Source organism: Talpa europaea (assembly GCF_964194135.1).
Source record: "Talpa europaea genome assembly, chromosome: 1".
In the NCBI taxonomy this organism is placed as follows: domain Eukaryota; kingdom Metazoa; phylum Chordata; class Mammalia; order Eulipotyphla; family Talpidae; genus Talpa; species Talpa europaea.
This window is the reverse complement of record NC_140073.1, coordinates 1775298-1788260: the sequence shown is the minus strand read 5'-3', so window position 1 is coordinate 1788260 and position 12963 is coordinate 1775298. Positions and strand designations below refer to the sequence as shown.

At 64.0% G+C, this 12963-nt stretch overlaps 1 protein-coding gene across 3 annotated transcripts in view; it reads left to right on the top strand.

Moving 5' to 3' along the window:
- ANO1 (anoctamin 1) overlaps window positions 1-12963 on the top strand; it is a gene marked incomplete at its 5' end in the record, with an annotated part of 98662 nt that overhangs the window by 76811 nt on the left and 8888 nt on the right. For 2 of the 3 annotated variants that reach the window (XM_084245911.1, XM_084245912.1), the window contains 9 exons: window positions 1649-1720; window positions 3144-3221; window positions 4074-4148; window positions 5917-6118; window positions 6232-6343; window positions 6984-7041; window positions 9273-9373; window positions 9936-10081; window positions 12037-12189. In XM_084245911.1, coding sequence (XP_084102037.1) covers window positions 1649-1720; window positions 3144-3221; window positions 4074-4148; window positions 5917-6118; window positions 6232-6343; window positions 6984-7041; window positions 9273-9373; window positions 9936-10081; window positions 12037-12189 — 997 coding nt within the window. The remainder of the gene's footprint in view (window positions 1-1648; window positions 1721-3143; window positions 3222-4073; window positions 4149-5916; window positions 6119-6231; window positions 6344-6983; window positions 7042-9272; window positions 9374-9935; window positions 10082-12036; window positions 12190-12963) is intronic. The other variant, XM_084245913.1, reaches the window with a different exon arrangement.

Below are 12963 nucleotides of genomic sequence, written 5' to 3'. Positions count from 1 at the left end.
CCGAAGAGCGTGCAGCATGGCGCTGCTTACGTTTATAAAACATCCGCTCCTGGCGTTTAAAGATCAAATCGTGCGTTTTCACTGCAGCGTAACAGTGTCTTCCCCAAACATTCCCACCCCAGCCGCTGCTCCGTCTCGGACGGAATCTGCCTGTCGCGACTCGCAGGCTCTGCTGGCAAAGTCCAGAGCTGGGAGCCAGCGAGGCCCCGGCACCTGCTGGGCCCCGCGCTCGCGGAGTGACCTGTAGCGAGCCACCTGCATCTCTGTGCCTCATGACCCCAGGTGGGGGGCGGAGGGGGTCCCCAGGGGGCTCAGCAGGCAGTGGGAAAGCATAAGCCAGAGCAGCGCCAGCTCATGGGGCGCATCCCCAGCCTCGCTCAGCTCTCGTCCGTGGGGTGCACTGTCCAGTCCACGGAGCTGGCGAGGCGGAGGCCAGTGCAGCTGTGTGGGCTGCAGCAGGGCTGCAAGCTGGTGGCCACTCCCTGCGGGTCTGTGCCTGGTCGCCGCTTCAAATAGGAAGTTCTAGCTGCATCAAAATGGAAGGCAAAGCAGTGGTCATCTCCTGATAGGGCTTAGGCTGTCCTTTCCATGATGTCCCTGTGGCTGGGAAGGTGGGGGTGGGACTAGTCTTTGGTCCGGCCCTTGGGGTTTGTCCCAGGTAGACTCTTCCCTGTGATGGACCAGGTGCTTGGTGTGGTGGCCATCAGAGCCCTTGGACAGTGAGCTCCCCAGAGTGAGCCACCCGCCCCCCAGGGCCTTAGCAGGGAGCTGGTCCCCAGGACATCAGCCCCAGCTTGTAGCTCTGGGCGGGGAAGATGCCCAAGCCCAGTCACAAGGCCACAGGCTCCTCATCGAGTCTACGAAACTCCAGTCCACCCCGGGGAATGTCCACGCCACAAGGCCAGGGCTATCCAGCAGCAGTGGCGACTTTTAGCGGCGGTCCCGTCCCGTCCCGTCCCGTGTCCCGTCCTGTCCCTTGTCCTGTGCCCGTCTGCTTAGGCTGGGTCTGAAGAGCGTTCGTTACCTTTAGAGGATGTGGCCATCTTCTTACACAACAACATAAGTAATGAAATCTTTCTGTTCTTGTTTTTACGTGTCTGGTTCCCTGCAGGAGGCCGTCAAGGTTTGGAATTTTTTGTCACTCTCTCTCTCCCCGCAGCCTGTCTCCCTGGGAGAGGGACCTTCTCGCGCCTGACCGTCTTTCTCCCGAGCGGCTCCGCGCAGCTCTCTGTCACGGCGGGGTCTCTGCTTCTCCCGTCACGGGTCTCTCTTAACCCCCTTCCCTTCCAGTGCCCTCGCTGACCCTCTGGGCTCCGGGGCTGGCGCTTCTGGCCTGCCCGCGCTTGCTGACTCTGCTGCTGTCTCTTCTGACCCCACGGCTCCTCCGTAGCACGTTCTCGGGGGCTAGTTCTTGGCTGGGTGTTCACAGGCAGAAATGGGGCCACTCTGGCCTGCCCATGGCCGGGTGAAAATGAGGGGGAGGATCCTGGGCTGCATGGGGGCTCTAAATTGGAAACATGCCAGCAGCCAGCTACGAACTGGCCCCACAGAGCACCGAAGCCAATGCCTGGGCTGAATGTGCCCGGGGCGCTTGCCCTGAGCGTATGGACACTGCTAGATGCTCCATGTTGACTTGGTTTCCTTACAGGACCACCCCAGAGCTGAGTACGAGGCCAGAGTTTTGGAGAAGTCGCTTAGGAAGGAATCCAAAAACAAAGAGGTACGGTGTCCCCTGCCAGTTGCCTTCCCCCGCCATAAATCTGTGTGTTCAACCTTGTAGAGTAGGGACACCCCAGGACAGGGGCTGGCCTCTGTCACCGCCACTTCATTCTGCCATTGTAGCACAGACCATGTGCCAATAAAACTTTATTCGTAAGGACGAGCAGGGGCCAGATTTGGCCTGCCAGCTGGAGTTGATCAAATCTGCTATAAATCTTCCTAATCTATTCTGGGGGTGCATCTTAAGCTTCAGGCCATGTTTCAACTGCAAGTGCTGGGTAGCTTTGAAGGCTCCTCAAAGTGCACTTGACATTCCTCCCACCCATTGTGTTCCGTGTTGAATGACAAAATGGCGGGATTTCCCCAAATGGGGTCCCTGAGCAAATGGCCAGTTCCTGGTTGTACCACAGCCTATGAGGACAAGGGACTTGTTGTTCCGGGGACGTTCTTGAGGTCACCGTCTTCCATAGCAAGCGTTTTTCTTTCTCCCCAACCTCTCATTCAAAATGGCAGCCTCACCTTCACAGCCAGAATTCCCCCAAGCTCTGGGGTGCTGGGCTAGCCTTTAAATGGAGGTTGTTTAGGTGACCCAGGATGAGCGGGTGCCCAGGACCCTTGTCTGCCCCTGCTGGGCTGGGGGGTTGGCGTCAGCTCCCAAAGGGCTGGGGACAGTTGAAGGATGCTGTTCCCGGAGCCAGTGTCCACGGTTCCATTTGCTCCCTCTGTCCCTGTGGCCCGGCCCCAGCCAGTGTGCAGCCGGTCCCCCGGGGCTTCTCCGAGGCACCGCTTAGAGTGAGCGTGGACGGGCGTCTCGTCCCTTCCCAAGGAGAAACACAGGCTGTGGGGAGACAAGGGCTCGCCTGGGCTGTGATGTGGTTCCCGGGGCCTGCCCCGCTGTCCCCCGACTCCAGTGTCACCTGCTTCAAGGCTCTGTGGTCCCGTGAGAGCCCCATTGCTGTGGGCGCCCACGGCGGCCCTGGAGGGAGTCGCCGGCCACCTCCTCTGTGTCCGCCTCCTCTTGGTGACCTGCTGGGTTTGGGGCACCAGACTCACTGAGGGAGAAAAAGAGAAAAGATGCAGCCCTTCCTGGACACGCCACTGCCGCTCCGGGAGCGGCTTCCACGCAGCAAGAGGCGCTGCGGGACGGTCTAAATGGCAGCGACCTTCATAGCAAAAGGTGGGGCCCAGCCCCCCGAGCGTCCGTTTCCGTGCGGGGTCTGCTTCCAAGCCTCAGCCTCCACCCGCCTCGCCCCTCTCAGAACGTGGGCCTGCACCCTCTCCTCCTGGTTCAGAGCCCCAGCCCTGGACTCAGCCTTGCCAGCAAGTCCACCGAGGGGCAGGGAGCTCGCTGCTGGGGCCAGCGGGGCCGCCCCCCGGTCCTGACCGCTCCCCACCGTGCTCTCTTGTTCCCCGCCTGCCCTCAGAAGCAGCGGCACAGCCCAGAGGACCCCCCAAACAAGTGGAAGCAGAGGGTTAAGACAGCCATGGCGGGGGTGAAATTGGTACTTTCCGGGCGCGACGCGGGTCTTGAGTGTTTGCAGGCGACCGGTGCCTGGTGTCTTCCTCAACAAAGGCTGACCTGTGTTCTGGTCAACGTCCACTCCGTGCTTCTCCGCCCCGGCCGTGCCCCACGGGCTGTGTTGAGACGTCACTGCATGGCTGCGGGCGGGGGGCCTCGGGACGGCTGTGGCTTCCTTGGGGCTTGGGAAACCCGCTTGTCACCCTGCTGCCCGCGCTCCGGACTGGACACACATGCCCCCCCACCGCCCCAGCCCTGGCTGAGCGCCCATCCCGCAGTGGCGTTCTTTGACCTAATATACGCATCCCCCCTCTAAACACCCGCCCCGTTCTTGGAGCGTCCGGGTCAGGCACAGCTGGGGCGCCTCCAAACCAGGCCGGCCCCGAGCCGGGGCCTGCAGCCCCGTGTCCCAGCCAGCAACTCCATGCAGGCAGCATCTGGGCTGGTAACGTCCACCTGTCCCAACTTGCTCGCAGAGGACGGTGACCACGTGGCCTGGGAGGCAGAGGGCAGCGCAGCTGGGGCTTCCAGCCTGGGAGGGAGACTCTGGGCGGGAGAAAGGGGTCCAGACTGGCGGCTCCCACGGGGCAGTGATGCATCTCGGGGTGCGCCTGGCAGGCCGAGCCTGGGGCTCCACCAAAGTGGCTTCCTAGGGCGTCAGCCCCAGGCGCTGCTTTGAAGCTACACGTTGCGTTCCCTCCGCACCTGCGGGTTGTTTATTTAAGGATCTTCTGAGTGTTTGTGTTGTGCCGGCTGCTCATGCGCTCACAAGCACACATGCACTCCCAAACTCCCCCCGGCGGCCCCCATGACCCCTCTTGGTCTGGCATTGCAGACGGACAAGGTGAAGCTGACCTGGAGGGACCGGTTCCCCGCCTACTTCACCAACCTGGTCTCCATCATCTTCATGGTAAGTTCCCGAAGGCAGAGGCAGGACATGCAGGCCCCAGTGGACCCAGGTGTGCCCGGTGGCCCAAGCGCCCTGCCAGACCCATCCATCCTCACCCCTGCTGCCCCCACCCCACCCCCTCCTGCTGCCGAACAGCTGACCCTTCTCCCAGTCCACCAGCCTGGAGGGGCCGGGGCAGATGCCAGCAGGACAGCCCAGCTCAGAGCCCAGCCACTCTGCTGGACCTTAGGGGCAGGGAGGCAGCGCCACCTGGGGAGAGCCAGTGACCCTTAACCTGAGTCCGTGGTGGCACTACAAGGACTCAGTGCCCCCCACGCGCTCACACGGTCAGGGGACCTTGGCTGATGGAAAGGGGTCTTTGGCAGGGACCCCCGAGACCTGGACCACTTGGTGGGGCCTCCCAGGTGGGTGGGAGCGAGCACAGCCTCACTTGGAGGACCCTGAGCACACGCCACAGACATGCTAGTGGTGTGCCCTCTGGCCAGCTCCAGGCTGGGTGCCGGACAACTGGCGGTGACGCGGCAACTTGCCGGGGGACAGGGTGGGACGTGGACAGGTGGACGGGCTGCTGGGGGTCCCACCCCTCCTGGCAGGGGAGGAGCGTGTCGCGGAAGGAGCACCAGCGAGGGGCAGGGAAGCCGTGGCACCTTCTGCCTCGGGTCACGCGTCACCTCCCTGGAGGCTCCCGCAGCTCCGTCTCTGTGTGCCAGGGCAGGGGCGGGCGGGCGGCTGCTGCAGCTCCCTTAGCCCTAGGGCTGCTGGGTGTCCCCCACACACCAGCTCCTCTGACCGGCTTGCCCAGCCTGTGCCTTGTGGTCCCAACACGGCTGCTCCACCTCCAGCATCACCTCCACGGTCGGGGCAGGAAGGGGAGGGAGACAGTGTTGGAGGCAGCCCCTCCTTGAAGTGCTTTCCCAGCAACCTGCCCACCCCTCAGCCTGCACAGCCTCACTGCTCACCATCTCTTCAGCCCCCTCCACCCGCCAGGCACCTGGGAAATGGACTCAGGACCCTCGGAGGGGGGATGGTGGGTAGGAGCCGCAGCCGGGCGCCGTCACCCATCACAGGTGAATCAGCAGGCGTGTGCCCATGGGCCAGGCCGGGCGCTCAGGCGCACCCCAGCACTGCAGGCGGGGACGCCGGCGTCGGCAGCCTGCGCCCCGGCCCTGTCCCAGCAGGAGGGGTGCACCCCGAGGGCCAGCCACCTCCCTGTGGCTCTGCCGAGGCCGACGCCCTTCTGCCCCCGCACATGGGCCCGAGGCCGGGCGGGGCCTTCCTCTGGGAGGGGCCGTTTGGCAGGAGCCAGGGATTTTCCAAGGAAAGCCCTCGTTCCAGAACTGGCCGGGAGCAGTGCCCACGCTTCACCCTCCATCAGGATTGGTGTGGGCAGCCGCTTCCTGGAGGGTGCCGTCGGCTGAGTCACCGCGGAGGGTGCCCAGGTTGCCACCCAGAGTGTGGCCAGGGCTTTCCTCGGGGCTTCTTTGGGCGAGGCCCTGGAAAACGCATCACCAGAGCCAGCTCCCACCCCGTCTCCCGGGTGACCACCAGCCTGCCTGTGTGGAACAGTCTGGTCCCACGGTGGGCTGGGTGGGAGGGGGGCGGCTGTCGGCTCAAGCCAGAGGGTGTCGGGGTAGCTGGGCCAGGCCCTACCCAGCTGTCCAGCCCCAGCTGCGGGCAGCCCACATTTCAGCATCAGATCCCACATCCCACCCCAGAATGTGTCACGAGACCCCGGGGGCCGCGGCCAAGAGCTTCCTGCCTCCTGCAGATCGCAGTCACCTTTGCCATCGTCCTGGGGGTCATCATCTATCGAATCTCCACGGCCGCGGCCTTGGCCATGAACTCCTCCCCCTCTGTCCGGTCCAACATCCGGGTCACGGTCACGGCCACCGCGGTCATCATCAACCTGGTGGTCATCATCCTCCTGGACGAGGTGTACGGCTGCATCGCCAGGTGGCTCACCAAGATCGGTGAGTGGGCGGGGCCCAGGCCGCCCGGGGTCAGCACCGGCTCTGGCCACCGGCTCGGGGGCCGCATGGGCAGCGCCCGCACTGGCCTCAGAGCTGCCCCTCGCTCCTTCCAGAGGTTCCAAAGACGGAGAAGAGCTTCGAGGAGAGGCTGATCTTCAAGGCCTTCCTGCTGAAGTTCGTGAACTCCTACACCCCCATCTTCTACGTGGCTTTCTTCAAAGGCCGGTAGGGACTGCGCAGCTGAAGCGCCTGCTGTCCCCAGCTTGTCCCCGGCCCAGGGGAGGTGCCCCTCCCCGCCCCCGCCGCCCGGCTCTGCCGGAGCAGCAGGGTCCCCAGACTGCGGGAGTCCTGGGCAGCAGCACCCCAGAGAGGAGGGATCTTGGGCAGCAAGCACCCCCCATAGTGGGTACCCCAGACAGTGGAGACCCCAGGCAGCGGGGACGTGGTGCTCCCACATTGGATTGGGGTGACGAGAGGGCGAGGCCCGGGCGAAGCGGGCATGCAAAGCACAGCCCCTGGCAGCTTGGGCTCCAGGCTTGTGGAGATGTTGGCCCCCAGCCTGGATCAGCGGGAGCCGCCCTGGGCTTGACCCGCCACACCTAGACCTGCCCCACCCATCCTGCCTGGAGGACGGGCCCAGCCCCCTCTCCTAGGGCCCCAGTCCAGCCCTAGGGAGCATCCTTGAAGACATAGCGGGGTCCCGGGTCCCCCCATCGCATCCTCTCCCCCTCCCCCAGGGTGGGGACTCGGAGCACTGGCCTTAGGGCAGCTCAGTCTTGCTGCCCAAAGCTCTGGGCAGCTGGGGGCCCCTCAAGGCCCACCCCAGGACCCCCAGCTGCCCCCGCCCTGACTGCCCGCCTTTCAGGTTCGTGGGGCGCCCGGGCGACTACGTGTACATCTTCCGCTCCTTCCGCATGGAAGAGGTAAGGAGGCCGCGCCGCCCCGTTCTGCTCCCAGCTCTGTCCTCGCAGCCAGCGGGAGAGGCACGTGGGTCTCATCCGCTACCTGCGGCCGCTGCTCCCCACCGCGGGAGCCCTTTTCTGCTCTCCTCCTGGGGGTCCATCTCTTTGGGGTGTCCAGATAGGATTGCCATGGAAGACAAAAGTCTCTGAGCCCAAAAGTCCAGACGTACACCCAGTTTTCCTTTTTTTTTTTTAAAGATTTATTTATTTGTACAAGAGCTGGGGTGCAGGTCAGAGGCACGGGAGGGTGAGAGGATGCACCAGAGACAGAGCAGGGAGCAGAACAGGCAGACTGACGAAATACACTGCTGAGGGGAGCAGCGGGCGAGACAGGTCTGCCGCGCCATGTCGTTGCTCCAAGGCCAGCAGGGATCGAACCGGCGCTGCAGAGGCTGCGGACAGCTTCACAGCGCTGCGCTCAACCGCCTGCGCCACTAGGGAGGCCCCCAGTTTTCCTTTCTTTTTTGGCAAGACCGTGACGCTTCTCTCGCGCTGCTGAGGTGATTCAATGATAAAGATCAGAGCTCAGTCACAGCTTTTTTTTACCTGAAATGGAAGCGCCTCCCTCCCCGGCACAGTGCTGGGGACCGCTGGCTTCTCCTCAGCCGCCCAGCATGGGGCTCTGCCCGACGCACCAGGCCCCTCGGCCCAAGTCCTGACCCCGGACTCCTGGACTTGCCCCAGCAGCTCCGTCAGGCGAGGCCGGACCCCGGGCCTCTCCGCGGTTCAGGTCTCGGGGGGTCAGCACTTCCAACTCCTAGAATAACTCAGCCTGTTGGAAAATAGGGGGGGGTCTTCACAATAGAACCCAATAAAACAGGGTGGAGCAGCTACCAGGTTTGGGGCTCCTGCACTTCTGCCTGGAGAGTCCACCACTGGGGAGCACCCAGCCCCCACACACCCCGACACATGGGCTCGTCCAGTGTTTGCAAAGGCCATGAAGTGCCGCCTGGAACATTCCACGAGGCGTCTCCTTAGTTGATACCCTGCCAGACTCAGCAATGATCGGAAGGGCTGGCAGAGGCCTTTGTAGAATAGGGTAAAGCCAAGGGTGGCACTTCAGTGATTTATGAGACAGTGAGTCTACACGACGCATTTTTTGAGTTCGCTTTGCTCGGACAAGTCACCCTTTCCACCCATCCCCCAAGCACAGCCCAGGGAGGGCGAGAGAGGGTGTCAGCCTTGGGGGGACCAGCTGCCCCGCATGTGGCTTCCCAAGGGCATGTGGGCCAGCTGGGCCTGTGGACAGGGGCCAGTGCGGGATAGGGCTGGCCCTGAGGACAGGAGTCCCAAGGCCCAGCCTCACCCTGCCCCTTCCCCTCTGAGCCTGGCCCCAGCCTGACACCCAGGGGTGAGGCATCTGAGCCCTGGGGCAGCCGACCGCCTAGGTGGCTGCAAACAATAGAAACTCATTCTCTCCTGTGCCCCTAGTGTTATAGAGCAGCCCCGATATTAAACGGGTTCCTGGCTGTGGGTCCTCACCTGCGCGCTTTAAAGGGACTTACGAATACTCCACGGCAGGCACACACAAAAGGGTTAATAAAAGGTTTATTTACAAGAGGAAAGGAAATAAGGAAAATGTACAACTCAGGGAGAAAATAGGGAAATAAAGTCTTTAATGCGTCCTACCCGATCCGACGACCTGGAAACCCAAAGTCACTCTCAGAGCTGGCCGGACGCTGCGAGCTGGCGGAGAGCCCAAAATGGAGAGCCCCCAAAGCCCACGTGTCTGCCTTTTGTATCCACCTGGCTGCTTCACCCCACCCTCAGGTCCCAGCCACCTTCCCTTGGGTGGGGATGGGATTTGGAGTTCCCAGTGTCTTTGGCTTTGACCTGGGGTGGGGGTGGAGTCCACAAAGCCTGTATGGAATTTGCTTTGGGACATCCTTTTCCCCCTAACACTAGGACAGGGCCTCCTCCAGGTCCTGGGAGTCCCTTCCAGGCCACTCTCCCCGCTTCTGTGGACACTGGTTGTCCTCTGTGTCCCTGCAACCCACCCCCTGCATGTCCCGGGCCTTGTCCTCTTACAGGACGCCCGCTGCTGGGTCAGGGCTGCCTGCTCCCTCCAGCCCCATCTAACTTGGTCACGTCTGTCAAGACCCTATTTCCAAACAAGGCTGGAGCAGCCCCGAGGGAGGCTGCCTCCCTGTGCGGGCCGTCCAGGTCGGGGCTGACGCACTCTCTGCCCGCAGTGTGCCCCGGGGGGCTGCCTGATGGAGCTCTGCATCCAGCTCAGCATCATCATGCTGGGCAAGCAGCTGATCCAGAACAACCTGTTTGAGATCGGCATCCCGTGAGTGTAACGGGGGCGGGGCGGGGCCAGGGGCGGGGGTGGGGGGGACGGGTAGGTGACCAGGGCATCGGAGCAGGGACAGGGGAAGATGGGGGGCCACCCCCCTGTGTGGAGGAGGAGCCAGAGGCAGCTGGGACGGCTCCCTGCCCCCCAGAGGTTGAGAATGTGGGATGCCAGCCCACGTGTGGCTCCCTGTGACCTCAGATGGGAGACCCCGGCTTTGCTTCCTTCCCGCATGCCCTTCGGGGACCCCTTCCTGTCCCTCCTCCCCGGGGGAGCCCGGCCTGCAGAGCCAGGGACATTCTGGACTGTTTTCCATGACCTCCCCTGGGGCACAGCCGGGGCACCCGCTTTCCTGTGCCTCGGTCTCCCTGTGGCGCAAGCTGGCGGTTACCCCTGGCGCCTGCCTCCAGCGAAAGGGCCGAGGGGCCCCAGCGCAGACCCGTTCACTCAGGCTTTCAAGCACCGGCCGGCCCAGAGAGTTAGAAAGACAAGTTGGGGGCCAGGCCCTCGCCCCCGACGCCCACCCCTCTGGAAACCCGCTGAGGCCCGACTCTTCCAGGAAAATGAAGAAGCTCATCCGCTACCTGAGGCTGAGGCGCCGCAGCCCCAGCGACCACGTCCAGTACGAGAAGCAGAAGCAGCGCTACGAGGTGGACTACACCCTGGAGCCCTTCGCCGGCCTCACCCCGGAGTACATGGAGATGAGTGAGTGGCCCGGCGCACGGAGCGGCGCTCGCAGGCCCCGGGGCTGAGCCTCGTCACCCACGCTGCGCCGCGGGGCGGGAGGATGGCCAGAGGGGGACACATTCTCGGGGGCGTGGGGGGCTAGGAGCCTGACCCCATGTCCCGGCTCCCTTGCCTCTGGCCACACTGGCCTCTGTGCCTTTAGCCAAGCACTCGGGGCTTGCACCTGCCCCAGGGCCTTTGCACTGGCTATGTGTGTCCCCCCCCCAGAATGCTGTCCCCCAATTCCCGAATGACTCCCTCTCTCCCTTCCTCCGGATTCAGCTCAGAATGTCCCCCAGCAGAGGGGACTTCCTGACCACAGTGTTGAGAAGGGGCAGCCCCTCCCCTGCACAGCCGTGACCTCTGCCTTTCCCCTGCACACGTTCTTGTCATAGCCCCTGCACCCAGAACAGGCCCAGGTACACAGGTGTGTTCAGGGAGTGAGCGCGCGGGCGAGTGAAGCCAGTGGACCCACGCAGAGAGCGTGCAGGTGTGGTGCCCCGGGCCACCATGGACAGTGCACTTCACACGCCGGTTCCGGGCACCCCCGCCCCGTGTGGGTTGAGGCCCAGGACTCTGCATTTTTTACCAACACCAGAAGAGCGCAGCCGCGGGCAGCTTTCGTGTGGGTTGTGAGGCCCGGGTGCTGCCAGCCTGTCTGTCTTGCACCCCGAGGGCCGCCCTGCGCTCTGTGGGCCCAGTCATTGCAGATAAGTGGCTCTCAGCTCCCGGATGATTGTGCAAAAACAACTTGACGTTGACTCAGAGAGAAAAGAATCTCGAGACTCTTAAAAGGCAACAGTTCTGCATCCGACGACAGCCCCTGCCTTCTCCTGGGTTAAATCCAAGCTGACCAGAAGCTCCGGGGCCCCCTGCGGCCCCCCGGGGCTGCTTCCTCTCCAGCTGGGGTCTCAGAGGAGGGCTTCCCGCCTGTGACCCCATGGCAGGAGAGACACCAAGAAAGCCGGTGTGAGGCCAGTGACCCCCCGGAATTGAGTCCTGCGTGGCCGGAGGTCCGGGTTCCTCTTGGGTTCTGTGAACTGACATTCCAGGGACAGGCTCCTCCTGTCCACCCAGGGGAAGCCCACCCGGGCCCCACCATCCAGCATGCTGCCCCGGCACACGAGCTGGAGGCTGGAAGAAAAGGCCAGCGCAGCTGACCAGCCTCTGCCCCAGCTTCCCTCACACCAATGCGGAGCCACACAACCAACTCAGCTGCCGGCTCTGGCCACCTGCAAACAGACCAGCGCCCGAGGAAGCGTCCCCATGGGGTGTGGGAGAGCCAGGGACATGGCCGGACCCAGCTGAGGCCCCACCTGCACGCTGACAGCGGCCGCACTCGGCCCACTGCTGCCTGCCGTGCTCTCTGCCCGCACAGGGCGCCCTGGCTGGGCACTGCCAAGCAGCTCCCCACGCCTCTGCCCTCAGTGAGCTCTGCTGACCTCAGGTGCCAGCCTTGTGCTCTCCGCACCACCTGATGCTGAAAAAACCAGCGTGACAGGAGCATCGTGAGCAAGGACAGGAACGGGACTGTCCACACAGTGGGTCCCGCCGCCTCCTAGCCCGATGGAAGGGCGTCTGGGGCCCTGGGAGAGGCAGGGTGCTGGCGTGCCCCGGCCCTGGCACCTCTGGCTGTCCACGCCCGAGGCCCCTCCCGCTCAACGCTGGGTGATGGGCCGGGTCTGGCGCTCCGGGGGCCTCTCCCCTGGGTGATGTGTCAGGACTCACTCTGCGATGAGAGCCAACGTGCCTGTTACTAAAGCGTCAGCATCAGAGCCCGGGGCAAAAAGCCTGGGGTCCTCCCACCACCCCCTCCCGGCCGGGAGTCGGCCGAGCTGTGGTGGGAGCGCGGGAGAGCCCCTCCATGCAGGGGGAGGACGGGGGTGGCGGCCCCACGAGTGGGGCACACTGACCCCGGCCTCCCCTGCCCGCAGTCATCCAGTTCGGCTTCGTCACCCTGTTCGTGGCGTCCTTCCCGCTGGCCCCGCTGTTCGCCCTGCTGAATAACATCATCGAGATCCGCCTGGATGCCAAGAAGTTCATCACCGAGCTGCGGAGGCCGGTGGCCGTCAGAGCTAAAGACATCGGTGAGTGACCGGGGCTGGGCGGGGCTCCCGGGAGTCAGCGCCGGGAAAGTGGGGTCGGCACCCCCGCAGGGCCTCTCCTGGCCAGAGACTCGGGGTGGGGAGGGCGATATGAGACCCCAGGGCTCCTTGACGCCCCAGCCCGACCTCTTCATTACTCAGAGGTGCGCTGGCCTCGGGGAGCGCTGGCTGGTGTCCGGGTGTCAAGGGTCTCAGTAGCTGCTGCTCCAGGAGGCCCCCCCGGCGGCCCTGGGACCTCTCAGCACAGAGCCAGCAGGTGGCTGCCCACGCGAGTTCGCAGGGCAGGAAGGCGGGACGAGCAAGGCCTCACGGGCCTGCAGGGTCGGGGCTGGGAGCAGCCGGGCCGAGCCCCCCTCACAAAGGGCTCCCTCACCGCGTGGACAAGGGCTCCGAGCGGGGCTGGGGTTTGAAGACGTGCACGAGGATTAACTTTCCTCAAAGTCCGGGGAGTCGCGTGGCCTCCTTGCTGGCGGCGACGCCCACCCTGGGCCCCCGCGGTCGTGGGGATGGGCCCGTCATAAGGAAATCCAATTACCGGGACCCAGTTTTCGGGGTAAAAACCAAACAGTTTATTGAGGGACTTAATCTTGAAATGTGATGGAAAGTTACAGAAATACGTTTCCTCCCCGCGAGCGCGGCGCTGGGCAGAGCAGCGCCCACGTGCATTCAAGACTAGGTTCCGCTCAGGGGTGCTGCTTATTTGACCAAGCGGGGGGGGGGGCGCGGGGGGCCGTCTCGGGCCGGGCTCCCACAGAC